General features: G+C 36.7%; 1 protein-coding gene across 1 annotated transcript; it reads left to right on the top strand.

The window, feature by feature from the left end:
• Nucleotides 1-118: 118 nt before the first annotated feature.
• On the top strand, nucleotides 119-16,338 carry UTP15 (UTP15 small subunit processome component). Its single transcript, XM_036280710.1, has 13 exons — nucleotides 119-274; nucleotides 3,283-3,455; nucleotides 5,662-5,754; nucleotides 5,851-6,035; nucleotides 7,143-7,321; nucleotides 7,911-8,036; nucleotides 9,669-9,804; nucleotides 12,160-12,244; nucleotides 13,113-13,262; nucleotides 13,967-14,068; nucleotides 14,695-14,828; nucleotides 15,006-15,064; nucleotides 16,016-16,338. The coding sequence occupies exons 2-13, from the start codon at nucleotides 3,366-3,368 to the stop codon at nucleotides 16,231-16,233; spliced, it is 1,557 nt and encodes a 518-aa protein (XP_036136603.1). The 5' UTR covers nucleotides 119-274; nucleotides 3,283-3,365; the 3' UTR covers nucleotides 16,234-16,338.
• Nucleotides 16,339-16,856: the final 518 nt, after the last annotated feature.

Genomic DNA, 16,856 nt, shown 5'->3' on the forward strand with positions numbered 1-16,856 from the left:
CTCGCCCTAGGGTCACGCCTCCTCCTCCCCATCGCCCCGCCCACCCGACCTGCCCCGCGACGCCCGGACGGCGAGAGTCGGCGGGCCTGGGCCGTTACGTCATCACCGGGCGACCAGCGTGGCCGTTCTATCCGCCGTGTGTCTCGGAGACTCCCTGTAGGATCCATGTGATCAGCTCCAAGTGATTCTGGGCAGCCCAGGGAGGGGCCTGGCGGAATCCAAGAAATTCTCCTTGACGCTCGGGGTCTCAACGGACCGTCGGGGCCCATCGGAGGTAGGTGAAGGCGGCTCCCAGCGTGGGTAGCCTAGACTCACGTTGGGCCTTCCTTGGTATCTGGCATGCTCCTCTGGGGCCCCCAGTCTCCTCAGGATGGCTCAACTCCTTAACCAGCCCCTGAGGATCCCTCAGTTTCGCTTCGACCCAGATTTTCCTCCTTTACAGTCACATCATCTCACACTTAACACTGTGATTCGTCCTTGGAGTGATCCGCACCCTTGCAGCGCAGTGGGCGAATTGCCATCTCTGTCCTCTGTCTGTGCTTATGAGGTCCCCCCAGTTTCGAATGCTTCCTCCTGCGCCCCCACCTCTGCGCGCATCTTAAGTGGTCAGTCTGTTTAAATATTATTCTTCAAAGCCCAGCTGAAATGCATACTTTGTATCTGTCCGGGAGCCGCCCAGTTAGAATTAAAAATCTCTCCCTAACTCTCAGTACTCTGTACGGTACATATAGAATATATTTGATACTCTGCTGTGGTACTTTTACTCATTTAGTACCAATTTCTCAGGCTCTGGCCTCTCCTTGGTCATGTTTTTACTTTTCATTTTCACCTCACTTCGTGCCTTCGTGCCTTTGCACTGTGTCGTGCTACCCCGGCTGCCAGCGCTGTTTCTCGCGTTAATCTGAACCACTGCTATTGCTCCTCAGTCCTTTCTCCTAAAGTTTTAAACTGTTTCTCTCAGGACACAGCTATGTGCTCTTTTGCCTGTACTCTATCTAGTATGGTGCAAAGTCCTGCAGGCTGCATCTGGCCTGGTGCTTGTTTTTGGGTAGCCAGTGAGCCAGAATGATTTTTACAGATGAACATTTGCAGTCTATTTGAGGATAGGAAACACTAACTTTGAACCTGAAGTAAGTGAAATAGTCTCCTCCTCCTCCAAAGAATTCTATTTTCATTCATAAATAAAAAAAATTGTACTCATAAACTATTTTTGGGGTTTCATTAGTAAAAGTATTGGAAATTTTCTTCTTACTATGTAAATAACTACATAATATCTTCTGTTTTGCCTGTTGGCCTGCGAAGCCGAAAATATTTATCATCTATCCCTTTATGGAAAAAGTTTGCCAACCCCTGCTCTATAGTAATGTTCACTTGTGATTTAAATTTTGTGTTTTCCCATAGAATCTAACACAATGCTTTCTTTCCTTCCTTCCACAAACATCCTTTGAGCACTTAAGAAAACCTTCCAGACAGGATGTGTTCAGTTTTTTTTAAAAAAATGTTCAGTTTAATCACACATGTGATTATGTGCATATCTGTGCAGTCAAGTAGGATTATAGAAAACAGGCCCTGACCCAGTTTAGGGGGGGTCAGAAATATTTTCCTGGGGGATGTGATCCTTGGGTTGAGCTCTAAGTGATAAATAGAAAGTAAGTAGAAAGAGGTCATTCCTGGCAGAGGACAAATGAGCAAAGACATTGAAAGAAAAAGCATTTTAAGGGAATACAAGAGGTGAGGCTGAAAAGGTAAGCAAGGGCCAGATCACAGAGGCCTTTCATGCCATGTTTAGCAGCTTGGGCCTTCTTTTCTGGGCATTGTTGGGCTTTGTAGCAAAAGCCAGATTTGCATCATAGTTAGATAACTCTGATGGCTATTTGGAAGATGGATGAGGGAGTTAGGGAGACCTTAATGTTGCACTATTTCAGTAGATGAGAAGATCTGAATTAGGGCAGTGGAACTAGGGGAAGTGAACACAATGAAGTTGAGAAAGATTTGGGAAGTAAAATTAGCACATCTTTTTGGATGTTAGAAATGAGAAGAAAGGACAAGTCAAGGCTGATTCCAAATTCCTAGATCATGCCCAATCACAAGCTGAAGTGGAGAATATTGGAGTGTGTGAGAGTGCAGTTCTTGACTTTCAATCATCATTGTATCCCTATGCCTAGAACAGTGTCCTACACATTGTAAATACTTGAATGAACAGAAAAAATTTCCCTTTTTTTTATCATTGCTTACCATGTTTCATAAAAACAGCCTTTAAAATAAGTTGCACTTATATATTTTGGTGTTACTGATGCAGTATTTTCAAGCTTTCTGGAATAAATAAGTTACAACATTGGAATCATTCACTTGATAAAATTGAATTTCTTGCAACTGAATAGTTCTGGAAAGACATTTTGGCTTAATTACATGCCAGTTAAAAGTTTTAATTCATTTTTATCCTATTCTCTCACTTTAATTTGTAATTTGATTTCAGAATTGCTTTATTCTTGTTTTCTTATTGTTTAAACATTTTAAAATTAATTTAAGCTTCTACATCAGAATATTAACTCTTAGGTTTATTTTCTTTTAAACTTTTAAATTTAATTTTAAGCTTCTACATTAGAACATTAGCTTTGTTTTCCTTTCTTTTTGGCATTATTAGACTTTCAGGAAGTCAAGTCCCTAGACTGTTTTCTTAAAGATTACATGTCATTTAAAAAATTTTTTTTTTTTTTAATTTTAGAGAGAGAGGAAGGGAGAAAACCTCGATGTGAGAGAACTTTGATTGGCCGCCTCCTGCATGCCCTCCACGGGAAATCGGGCCCAAAACCTAGGCCTGTGTCCTGACCAGGAATCGAACCAGTGACCTCTTGGTGCATGGGTCGATGCTCAACCACTGAGCCACACCGGCCGGGGGAGATTACATGTCACTTTAATTTAGTTTTAGGAAACTTGCATTTGTAATTTCACCTTCAATAAATGATCATTCTAAGCCATATTTCTCTCTGCTCTGGCTGCTGGATGGCTAAGTCAGATCTATTCCCAAGTGTTATAAATTGGTCAGTTAGGTGTGAGAACATTTGTGTATTGCCTCTGTGTATAGCCGAGTAGATGGTACAATATGGTAGCCCTCTCTGTGGTCTTTCTGCTTCCTTTAGATTGTTTTTTCTGTTTTATAATTAAATGGGTTATTGATCACTGAGCTACTATACAGCCTTTTGAAAGGGCAGAGAGTGAAAATCATGACTATACAGATACAAGTTTATGAATAACATTTATATAAAATGTTTTCTTTTTCAGACGTAAGGCAGAATCACTACCATTATTTCTAACACCAGTTTCACACTACTTACTTTTGGATAACAGTCCAGTTATATGAAATTATGGCTGGTTATAAGCCTGTAGCTATTCAGGCATATCCTATACTTGGTGAAAAAATCACCCAAGATACATTATACTGGAACAACTATAAGGTAAGTATTTATGCCAATTTCTCCAGCATGTGTTATACTTTGGATACTCCAGTAGAGAACTAATAACTAAAAAGAATCTGTCAGCAGCTTGTAGTTTGGGCAGAAAATTTGATACCTTATATTTCTTTGGAATTTTTAAAAAATACATTTTTTTCTTTATTAGTTTTAGAGAGAGAGGAAGGAAGATGGAGAGAGAAATAGAAATGTCGATGAGAGAGAACATCGATTGGCTGCCTCCTGCATACCCCACACTGGGGACTTGGTTCACAACCTGGGCATGTGCCTTGACCAGGAATTGAACCTGCAACCTCCTGGTGCACAGATCGACGCTCAACCAGTAAGCCGCACTGGCCAGGCTATATCTTTGGAATTTTATATAAAAGTCCATCCTGCTTAATCAGTTTAATCATACAAGTGCCTAGAACAGAACAGTTAATCAACAACAAATGAATTACATTTTAGAATTTGAATCTCAAATGCAAGGTTTTTAATTTTAAAAAATATGTTTATTTTAATTAATTAATTACTTTTATTTTATTTTTGTTACAGAAGTTTCTCCTTTTTTTCCCCATTGACATCCTCCTCCCCATCCCCCCCGCCCTGTCCCCGGCTTTGTTGTCCGTGTCCATTGGTTATGCGTACATGCATATAAGTTCTGTAGTTTATCTCTTCCCTCCCCCCCACCCCCTCCTCTGAGGGTTGTCAGTCTGTACCCTACTTCCATGTCTCTGGGTCTGCCCTATTCCTCAGACTGTTATGTTCATTATATTCCACAAATAAGTGAGATCATGTGGTATTTGTCTTTCTCTGCTTGGCTTGTTTTGCTTAGGATAGCACTTTCCAGGTCCCTCCATGTTGTCTCAAAGGATAAGAAATCTATCTTTCTTACAGCTGCATAGTACTACATCGTGTATATGTACCACAGCTTTTTTATCCATTCGTCTACTGATGGACACTTGGGCTGTTTCCAGATCTTAGCTATTGTAAATAGTGCTGCTATGAACATGGGGGTACATATATTCTTTATTGATTTGTTTTAGAGAGAGAGAGGTAGAAACATCGATGTGAGAGAGAAACATCCATCAGCTGCCTCCTGCATGCCCCCTACTAGGGATCGAGCCCACAATCCTGGCATGTGCCCTGACTGGGAACAGAATTAGGACCTCTCAGTCCATGGGAGGAGCTGGGTGCACTGAGCCACACCTGCCAGGCTGCAAGGTTTTTTTTGTTTTTTTTTGCTTTTCTTAATCTAAAGAGGAAGTGATGCAAAATTAATTCTAGACTATAAAGACAAGTGATTTTGTAAAAAGGATGAACAACAAAATGGGAAAAGATTGAGAGTAGGAGATTAATGCAAGTAGAAATTTAGTATATGGGCTGCCATAGAGAGCATACGAAAAATATTTAAATAGCCAATAAATATAAATCTATTGAAAGCATCTCATCTTCACTCATAATGAAAGAAATGCAAATTAAAACAATAATTTGGATACTGGTTTGGATACAAGTGAGACATTTTGATTTACTACTTGAGGGAGAGAAATTGGTGCAAACTTTCTGGAGGGCAGTTTGGCATTATCTAACCTGATCTTTCAGCTTTGTAAATGCCACAGCTTGGAACTTATTCAGTGAATATACTCCCCCAAATTTGTTAAGATATATGTAAAAAGATGTTCATTGAAGTATTATTTGTAATATTAGAAATCTCAGAAAAACCTGTGTCCATTAGTACTGGACTGGTAAAATAAATTATGGTGTATCCTGTAATGGATGATAAATCTATTGCTCATATTAAAAGTTAGCTAAGATGTGGTTTGAAGTGAGAAAAAAAAGCAAGGTGCGGAACAGCCTGTGTGGTATGATCTTTGTGTCAGTTAAACACATTCTTCAGTGTATGCTGGTGTAGCCATAACTTTATCCCCCCAATAATAATCACAGAAAACTCCACAGCTGAAGAGAATGAGTGGGGTATGGCTTTCCAACCATATACTTATATACTTCAGTGGCCACAGGAATAGGATAGGGTGATGGGATTTGGACCCTTTGCTTTCTTCATACTTCTGTGTTAAATACAACCTAGTAAATGTTACTAAGAAGAACAACAAAAAATGGTCAGTAAGAAATTATATAGTGCTTGAATATGTATTACCAGTTGTAACTCTGTTGATACTGCAATTGTTAATACTCTGTATTATTTTTTATTAAGACCCCTGTTCAGATCAAGGAGTTTGGTGCAGTGTCAAAAGTAGACTTTTCTCCACAACCTCCATATAATTATGCTGTCACAGCATCTTCAAGGGTAAGTATAACATTGCTTTTATTTTTGATTTGTATAGTTTATATTTACTACTGATTGTGAGCCATCTGGTGAAATACTATGTTTTTTATCTTATAGATTCACATTTATGGCCGATACTCCCAAGAACCTATAAAAACCTTTTCCCGATTTAAAGACACAGCATACTGTGCTACTTTTCGACAGGATGGTAGATTGCTTGTGGCTGGCAGTGAAGATGGTGGTGTTCAGCTTTTTGATATAACTGGGAGGGCTCCCCTCAGGCAGTTTGAAGGCCATACTAAGTAAGAAACAGTTAAAAAAATTTTTTTTAAATTGAGGTATAATGAACACACAACATTATATTAATTTCAGGTGTATAACATAGTGATTTGATATCTGTATAGATTGCAAAATGATTACAATAAGTCTAATTCATTTTTTCACCATACAGTTACAGACAGTTGGTTTTCATGTGTTTTTGTTTTGTTTCGTAACCTCTATTTGTTTTCTGGGCTTTGAATAAAACATAGAGACCATTATGTACCTTTATGTACTTTATCTCCTGGTTATTCTAAGACAGAATCTGTATCCTGGTTCAGTCCTAAGGTCCTGTTTGATGGGGCTCACAAATTCTCTAGAATTGTATGTGACATTTTAGCAATGGATATTAATCTAGGAAGACACCCTGTGAGTTCTGTGACCCGACTGAGATTATGAACCACTGATTTAAAGGTAGCCTCACGACTGTTAATGAGAACTTTATAAGCCTGGACTGTATTAGAAGTTCTCATTTTAAAGTCAGTTGGAAGGTGGATTTTCTTTTATTCTTGGATTTAGCACTTTGCCCCTTGATAAATTGAATTGTCAGGGCAATTTTATATTAGAACTTTGTTTCAGTATTTCCAATGTCTTTGCTATAATTTGCTATTGATTTAAATTCTCAAGAGTGTTTTTTATATTGTAGTATCAGGATGGTCTTGCCCATCAGTGAAACATTTAAAATATAACAAATTCATTTAACATGATCCTACTTAATGGTAAATCTTAGAATTTTTTAAAGAACTACCCATTTTGAAAATTTTAAATAAAAGTAACTTTGTATCAACATTTAGAATATTTACTTTCTTAGAGCAGCTAAGTAGAATGGTTAATGTATTAGAAAATATAACTTTAAGGTATTGTTTAATATATTTACTTCACAGTGTATGAGTATTTAAAATTTTTAATTAGCTTGAGGACAAACACCTGTTTTAAAGATTTTCTTTTTCTCTCATGATTCCACCCTGCAGTTATTCCCTGAAATTGAACTGCTTTTTTTACCATTTGGGGAAAAGGAGTGTTTTATGTTAGAAGGTGCCAGAAGTATAATGTTTTCTTGCTTTTTAATATACTGATCCTTGATCTTTCAGAGCAGTTCATACAGTAGATTTTACAGCTGACAAATACCATGTGGTCTCTGGGGCTGATGATTATACAGTTAAATTATGGGATATTCCAAACTCCAAAGAAATTCTGACATTCAGAGAACATTCTGATTATGTGAGGTGTGGGTGTGCTAGTAAACTGAACTCAGATCTCTTTGTAACAGGTTGGTAAACTCTTTTTTTTTCTCCTGAAATTAATAACTTTATTGTTCTAGACTTTAATATGCTTTGGGACTCTTTTGGGATAGAGGAGTTAAAAAAATATTTATAAAGAAATATGTTTTTATTTATCTAGTTGTTTTCTTTTTCTTTTTTTGGTGATTGCTCTTATTGTCCTCCAAATACATTTGGAAACATCAGGCTCCTTGAAAACATAAGATAGTCAGAACTATAATGGGTTTAGTACTCTGATTTCAGAGTGTCTAGCAGCCAAGAAACAAAGACAATGCAGTCAGTCTTTGTGGGTGCCTGTGCAGAGGTTCCCAGATGATTCAGTAGTGACAGAGCCTGAAGATAGGAATAGTTTAAGATTCTGTGTAATGTAATGATGTGCTTCTTCAAAAAGTCAGTGGTACCAAAGAGTTTGGAGGTACTATATCTTTATAAATTTACATATGTCTTTAAAAAATGTATCTAAGCCTTTCTCCTTTTAAAATTTATGTTTGAATACACATACATGCACATATACACAATATATAGTTTTTGTTATTTTGAGTAGTGAAACTCACATAATACAAAAATTGACATTTTTAGGCTCATATGATCATACTGTGAAGATGTTTGATACACGAACAAACAAGAGTGTTATCTCTGTTGAGCATGGGCAGCCAGTGGAGAGTGTCCTGCTTTTTCCCTCTGGAGGTCTTCTGGTATCAGCAGGTATTTCTTTTTAAAATTGTTTTTACCAATATTTTTGGTCTTGAACCAGGTCATTTCTTTATCAGTTACTTTTTGTAATTTATCAGTGTTCACTTGAATTGCCTATGTAGGTGTTTGCTCAAAAAACAATTGATAAGTGGGACAGGCAAGCAGTTATTTATTGAGTACCTAATGTGAACCAGACACTATGCTTTTATACAGGTATATTATCTCTGATGCCCTATATGAGCCCAAAAGGTAGTTAGTTTTCTCCCTATTTTGCAATTAAGGAAATAAATAAAAATTTTAACTAATTTGTCCAAGGCAAAATGGTAAGTAAATCCGAAATCCCAGAACTTGAGAGCTTACTTATGTCCTTAACCTAGAAACCCAGGTTGTACACCTGCTGTTATTTAAGAGATCCGTGGCAGCTTTTGAAAACAGTTTCTTTCAGATGTAGACTCAGGCTTTTTTCTTTTCATGTGACTCTTGGTGTAATGGCCTTATCCAGCAAATAGCAGCTGATGCTGGAGGAGGAGGTAGTGTGAGGTTAAAAGAGGTCGTTGTTACATTTTTCATCTAGTTGGAACTTAGGTGTTTTTGTTATGTTGATCATAGTACATTTTCAAAATTATAATGGAAGAAGTAAATTGGCTGTTTTCATTTGTCAAGTCCAAATTAATGTGTTGACTTTAGAAGAATATATAGGTAATATGTTTACTTCATAGCGTGTACATGGCTGTGTGTAGCCTTTTTTAAAAAATTCTGAAATTATTCTGTTTTATACTCTTTTCCCCAGTACCTGTTTGATTTCAAAATAAGTTGATAACATTGTCAGACATGTCTATTTGTCTTGCTGTTGTTTGAGAAATGGAAAGTTCAAGATGAACAGGGACAGTAGGTACCTGTATGCTAATCTCCATTGTGCCCCTGGTTATGTGACCTTGAGCAATCCCTTAACTTCTGTAGATCTTGAAAATGAGAAGTTGGGCTAGATCAGTGGTTTCAAACTGTCTCTCTCTCATGAGACGCCAAATGCGAGGAGACAGGGATTGTGAATTGGGTTCCAAGCCCTTTTGTGTAGTCAGGATAGGTAAGAAATTTGCTCCCCCCTCCACAACTCCTTTTTCTATTTTACCTATTAAAATTTTGCTTAACATTTAATTGAAAGAAAAAATGCTGTAGTAAAAAAATTCTTTTTAAATCATTGGATTAAATTGCCTTTTAGGATCCTTCCAACTCTTAGAGTAAAACAAAAGTAAAAAAAAAAAACAATTACCAGTTTCATTGGGATTCTCAAAATTTTAGGGAAATATAATCTACATTATTTCTGTGGTTTTGCAACGTTTCTTTTGAAGAATGCTTTTATTATAATTTTCTTAAAATCTTTTGGTTTTACTTTTTAGTTTACCAGGTAGTCCTGTGTACTTTACAAATGTAGAATTATTTCATTGTTATAACAGCCCTGTGAGGTAGGAACTATTATTATTATCAGTTACACACCTAGTACATGGTCAGGTTAGTTTTGAAACCAGGCAGTCTGCTCCGGAATCCCTCTGTGCTATGGACCGTACAGTGAAGAATGCTTTCCAGATCTTTAAAAAATTTAATCTGTTGGTGGAATATCAAACTAATGATTATTTCTTTTTATAGGAGGTCGTTATGTTAAAGTCTGGGACATGCTAAAAGGTGGACAGTTGCTAGTGTCTTTGAAAAATCATCATAAAACTGTAACATGTTTATGTCTGAGCAGCTCTGGACAGAGGTTACTCTCTGGTTCACTGGACAGGTTAGCATTTTCATTTTCTTTCTTCATCATTATTAGTATACAAGTGTTTACTGCTTGAGGAAATTAGTTATTTCTGCAGTATTTGTGATAAAATAAGTATTCTGTGAACTGATTTCCATGAAAAAAATTCTGTTGAGTTGAAAATAGTTTTGACCTTTTATTTTCATATAGCAAATGTATTTTCTTCTTTGTTATAGTTTATTGCTTTAACTTATATACTTACAAATTTTAATCCTCACTTGAAGATACATGTTTTTATTGATTATAGAGTGAGGAAGGACGAGAGAGAGAGAAAAACATCGATGTGACAGAGAAACATTGATTGGTTGCCTCTTCTGCATGCCCTGGACTGGGGATCGAACCTGCAACCTGGGTATGTGCCCTGACCTGGAATCGAACCTGCAACCCATCGGTGCATAGGATGATGCTCCAGCCAAGTGAGCCACACCGGCCAGGGCATACTTAAGGAATTTTATTGAACCATTCAAACATTGTTTTTTTAAGACAGTCTATATTTTGTAGTTTCTTTTAAAATCATTATTATATATTTGCATATTTTCAAATGGTTATAATGAGTATATGTATATATTTTAGCTTATATTCTTTAAAATTTAAAACTTTATGTAAACATTTCTATATATTAATGTAGTCGAGTTATTACTATTTTAAATAGGTATTAGTATTCCATTAGTTAATATTCTAGAACAGTGCTATCCAGTAGAAATATAATGTGAGCAATATATGTTATTTAAAATATTTTAGTAGCCACATTAAAAAGCTAGGAAGAACTAGGTAAAATTGACTTAATCTAATATATCTAAAATACTATTTCAATATGTAATCAATGTAAAAATTGAGAGACTATAGCCCTGGCTGGTTTGGCTCAGTGGTTAGAGCATCGGCCTGCGGTCCGGAGAGACCCGGGTTCGGTTCCCGCTAAGGGCATGTACCTTGGTTGCAGTTTGTCCCCGGCCCTGGTTGGTTGTGCGGGTGGCGACCACTCGATGTGTTCCTTTCACATCGATGTTTCTCTCTCTCTCTGTTCCTCTCTCTCCCTCCCACTCTATCTGAACAAAGAATGGAAAAATGTCCTCGGGTGAGGATGATAAAAAAAAAAATTGAGAGACTATAAACAATTTGAGCATGTAATACATATTCTATGATGACAATAATATTTTACATTGATTAAAGTGAAATGTGCCAGTATTTAACAGGAAAATATTTTAATACTGTTTCAGCTTTAAAAATTTAAATTTAAGTTAATTAAAATTAAGGAAAATAAAAAATTAATTTCTTCATACTCACTAGCACATTTCAAGTGCTCAGTAGCCACATGTAGCTAGAACTATGGCATAGTTCTAGAATTCACTTATAGTCATCTATTGTTGGTCATTTCATCCATTATATTTCCCCCTGTTATGTAAAGCCTTGCTTTTTTCAGCCTGTTTATTAAGAAGTATACATATTTTAAAGCTACAAAGTATTCTTAATACAAAGGAATTTATTTTGTAAATATATAGCAAATTCTTTCTAATGGTGTTACCAGGCAATTTTGGACTTGATTTTTAGATATGTCCCTTAACAGCTACAAGTTGCTTTATCTGCAGTAGTTCTCAACTTAGAGTGATTTTTGTCCCCCAGGGTATATTTGGCAATATCTGGGGACATTTTGGTTGTGTCACAACTTTGGGGCTGAGAGCTGCTACTGTATAATGAGTAGAGGCCAAGGGTGCTGCTAAACATCCTGCAGTGCACAGAGCAGCCCTCACAGCAAAGACTCATCTGGCCCAAAATGTCACTGACGCTGAAGTTGAATAGCCTGCTCTTTTGACTTCCAGTGTACTTCCACTGATGCTTGTTCTTTACTCTCAAGGTCTATCTTCAGGAAACTGGTTCATGGTCTGTCTTTCTGGTGGCTAGTCAGAGCTTTTTTTTTTAATATGTTTTTATTGATTTTGTTAGAGAGAGAGGAAGGAAGAGAGAGATAAAAACATCGATGATAGAGAAACATCAATGGGCTGCCTCCTGCGCACCCCCTACTAGCCCGCAACCCTGGCTATGCCCTGACCAGGAATCGAATCAGATGTCTCAGTCCATGGGATGACTCTCAGTCCACTGAGCCACACCGGCCGGGCTAGTCAAAGCCTTTATACAAACATTATGACTAGTCCTAATAAATCGTTCTTTTTAAAAGAGAGATTCAGTGATGAATTAGTTTGTAATTAATATTACTAATCATTGTTTATCTTCATTGTGTAAATTTTAATATTCATATATTGAATTTTCAAAAATAGAAAATTTGCATTTTATACTTATTTCCAAGATGATCTGTGACGAAGCTGTCTTTTTTATTAGGAAGGTGAAAGTATACAGCACAACTTCCTACAAAGTAGTCCACAGTTTTGATTATGCAGCTTCAATTTTGAGTCTTGCACTTGCAGTAAGTACTTTTATTTCCTTTTAAAGCTTTCCTTAATCTTGCCTGTTAAATGAAACTAAAATGGAATGTTAGGGTTTATATTTGTATTTGAATAAGTCTTATTTTCTTCTTGCCACACTAGAGAATTGAATTAAGACAGTTACTAGAATATATTAACAATGCCAGTAACTTAGCATGTGTTCAGATTTAGGTCTCACTCACTGCATAGTTTCAAACCAAGTGCAGTGTAGGCATTGTTAACACTAATGACAGGACCTGGGAAGTTGATAAATATCTCTTCAAAACATCTAACTCAAGGGTTAAATACTTTAGAAAGTCAAATTGGCTCTTTGAGTAAAAAGAATAAAGAGGCGGGGGGAGAAGAGGGGACAACACAATGAAGTATCTCTTTTTCTTTGTTGACTGCTCATTCTGGAATGTCCACTGTCAAGTTTCATGAGCCATTGAGGAGGAGGATATTTGAATACATTAAATAGAAATCTAAATTGGGAGAGGAAAATCAATTATTTTCTTTGCTAGCGTGTAGAAAATCATGTCACTACCTAATCCTTTTTTTCCAGTAAGAGGATGCAGAAAAAAAATATTTTAAAGTTTTCCAAGATGTCATTAACTGTATATTATTATACAAACTGCCAGTGATAATTTACAACAGGTCTAAGTTCTGTCAATATAATAGTATCCTAGAGGAGAAAATGATTTTGCTCTAACTTTTTGCATAGATCATTGTTAGGCAGAGTATCTTTATCTGAATGGAACTCTTGGTGAAAGTATGGATAAGTAGCACACATGTTATAAATGGTATTTTGAAGAAAAGTGAGATAAATTATGAGTTAGGAATAGTCTAACCTATTTTTCTAATTCCTGTTAGCATGAAGATGAGACAATAGTTGTAGGAATGACCAATGGAATACTGAGTGTTAAACATCGGAAATCTGAAGCAAAGAAGGATTCTCTTCCCAGAAGAAGAAGGCCTGCATACAGAACTTATATTAAAGGGAAAAGTTATATGAAGCAACGGGTATTTATATATATATATTTTTTTAATGTGAAATTTGTTCTAGTAGCTGACTCTTTCCCTGCACATTACTGGAATATGCAGTTTACGTGGCATTTAACTTTATTTTGCTTCTCTCTGAGTAATCTCTAGATTGCTGGATTGGAGACCTAACAAACAAGCGGTGGGGAATAAGGACGTCTTTATTTAATACCCTGAATCATAACAATGTTTTAGTACTTTACCATACTCAGAGCGATGTCTTTCACACGCTGTCTGATTTATCTTCTAAAAATCCCTGAAATGTGGAAGAGTCAGTAATGTCTTCATTTGGTATCTGACAAGATGGAGACAGAGAAGTTGTCATTGATCCAGAATTTCATTACTGGTAACCAGAATTGTTGACTGGATCATAATTTCTCTGAATCTTGTTTTTTCTTTCTACTAAATCACATTGCCTGACATGTAAAGGGAATTGAAATCAGTAATGTTTTCCCAGAATTGAGGTATTGTGTTTGCATTGTAAGTTAAAATCACAGGAGAGTAAGAACATATTGATGTGACAAAATATTCCATTTTCATTGTATCTATATTATGGACATATGACCATTATTCATGAATAGTTTAGGAGTGCCCTGGTATAAAAAATACCATTATGAAAAAGTTTATTTTGAATGAAACTTTATACAGGTGTTGATTTTTCTCTATAAATTTACTTTTCAATGCAGGATGACATTTTAATCAACAGACCATCAAAAAAACACCTAGAATTGTATGATAGGGATCTGAAAAATTTCCGCATCTCCAAAGCACTTGACAGAGTCCTTGAGGTGAGTAAAGAGTAAGAGTGTGTGTGTGTGTGTATGTGTGTAGATATTTTTTAGAGCAGTTTTAGGTTCATAGCCAAATTGAAGGGAAGGTACAGAGATTTCCCACATAGCCCCTACCCCCACACTTGCACAGCTTCTTCCATTAACAACAGTTCCTACCAGAGTGGTACACTTATTACAATTGATGAACCTACAGGGAACGTGTATATATATATTTTGTTTGTTTTTGTTAATCCTCACCTGAGGATATTTTCCCTTGATTTTTAGATAGAGTGGAAGGGAGGGAGGGAGATAGAGATAGAAACATCATTGTGAGAGACATTGATTGGTTGTCTGCTCCCCGACTCTGATCCAGGATCAAACCTGGAGCCCAGGTACATGCCCTTGACCAGGAATCAAACCTGCAACCCTTCAGTCCGAAGGCTGATGGTCTAACCGCTGAGCCAAACTGGCCAGGGTGGGAACATATTTTTAAAAGAATCCTTTTATTATTGTCTTGTGCATTACCATGACTCAAAACTGTGAAGTTGAAAACATTTAAATCTGGCAATTGTTAGTAAGTTCCAAGACAATAATTTTTATTGTGCTGTCTTTTCTGCTTATGTTGACTCTGAAAATTTTTCTAGCCCAGTTGTACAATAAAGACACCTGAGGTTACAGTGTCCATCATAAAGGAGCTAAATCGAAGAGGAGTTCTTGCAAATGCCCTTGCAGGTCGGGATGAAAAGGAAATCAGTCGTGTTCTTAATTTTTTGATACGGTATGTTTCATGGGTATGAAACACATGTATTTTTACATCTAAAATCTTTTATCCCCCAAATGAGAGACATTTACTTTTAATTTGATCATTGTAGAGAACTGATACAACTCAGTAAATTTATTTTAAGTTTAAAAAAAAAATGTTGGCACGTTTTAATAAATAAATTTTGCTTTGTAGGAATCTGTCTCAGCCAAGATTTGCTTCTGTTTTGATCAATGCTGCTGAAATAATTATTGGTAAGTAGTTGTTAAAACTTGCAAAATCCTAGCATGCTTGCAAAAGTGAGATGTCAAAATATGAAATCAGCCTGGCCAGTGTGGCTCAGTTGGTTGAGCATGGTGTCATGCACCAGGAGATCACCAGTTTGAAATCAAATTTGGAACTTGTATCAAAATTTCTTGTTTTTATTAATTCTTCAAAGAAGATTTATTTATTTATTTATTTATTTTATTTTTTGTATCCTCACCCGAGGACATTTTTTTCTATTTTTTGTTCAGATAGAGTGTGGGAGGGAGAGAGAGAGAGAGAGAAACATCGACGTGAAAGGTACACATCGAGTGGCTGCCACCCGCACGACCAACCAGGGCCGGGGACAAACTGCAACCGAGGTACGTGCCCTTAGCGAGAACCGAACCCGGGTCTCTCCGGACCGCAGGCCGACGCTCTAACTGCTGAGCCAAACCAGCCAGGGCTTCAAAGAAGATTTTAATGGAGAAAACAACAGTAAATCAGTTCATTTAAAAATGGAGTAAAGTGTCTACAGTGGTTTGATTTTGAATTGCTGGGACTAGGGTTATGATAATAAAAAAATTTTTTTTCCTTAAACATCTACAATGACTATGACTCTTTTTTACTGGGAAAATAAAAATAAGTCGGAACTTCTGAGCTGTACTTTTTGTATCTTTTTTTTGTTGTTGTTTATTTTTTATTGTTGCCAGTATTACACGTCCCCAATTTTACCCTCCACTTTCCCTCTCTATCCAGCTTTGCCCCACCCATGCTTTCACCACACCATTGAAATACATTTGTTCAAATGCATTGTTTTACTTTCTGTAAATCACACATTGTAAAGTAAGTACAGGTTTTTCAGTGTCTTTATATACATTTTTATGCTTTTTCTAAATATTGTTCATTGATTGTTTGGAAAGATATTTCTAGTTAATGTGTTTTCTCTCTCTTGTTTCTAGATATATATCTGCCTGTGATTGGTCAGTCACCTGTAGTTGATAAAAAGTTTTTGTTACTTCAAGGACTTGTAGAAAAAGAGATTGACTACCAAAAAGAACTATTGGAAACCCTGGGGATGATGGATATGCTTTTTGCTACCATGACAAGGAAAGACAGCACTTCTGTGCTGCAGCTTGCGTCAGACGGACTTCCAGGGAGCCAGCGGAGAGAGTCATAGTGCCTGCTAGTGAGACACAGAACTACTAACTAGGATAGAGTTGATTCTATTACTGTTGGAAAGAGTCTCTCTGACACATTACCACAAAACTATTTACAGAAGCAATTTTATGGAAGAGACTGTAATAACTATGATTGGAAAATAAGTATTTGTTTTATGACATGGTTTTCCATGTAATAGTTTGAATTATTTCGTGACATCTTTGACTAGAAGATCTCAGTTGTCTTGGTCATACTGCACGTCCACCTTGGACAAGTCGAGACTAGTTTTAATGCAGGAAAGTTCTGTATCAGCAATTGGGTACACATTCAGAACTGTGGAGAGAGTTTCAACTGGGAATCATGCCAAAGGCACAGGGCTTTATTTTTTAATCCTAACCTGGAAGAAAAACAACAAAACAAATGGCAACAACAAATAAAGTATTTCTTTATTCAGTGCCTGGGATTTCCAGGCCCCAGCTGAGCCTGCTGCCCCTCTCCTTGACATCATCACTTAACCACCTAGGTCACAGGTTCTGCTTCAGCTGGTAATATGACTGTGGCTGTTCCCAAGTGTGGCAAATCAGCGGCCAATTCTGAATAATGGTATTCAGAGAGAGGGATGAGGCAGATTTGATACCTAAA

This window comes from Molossus molossus, unplaced genomic scaffold (genome assembly GCF_014108415.1).
Source record: "Molossus molossus isolate mMolMol1 unplaced genomic scaffold, mMolMol1.p scaffold_m16_p_3, whole genome shotgun sequence".
Lineage (NCBI taxonomy): Eukaryota > Metazoa > Chordata > Mammalia > Chiroptera > Molossidae > Molossus > Molossus molossus.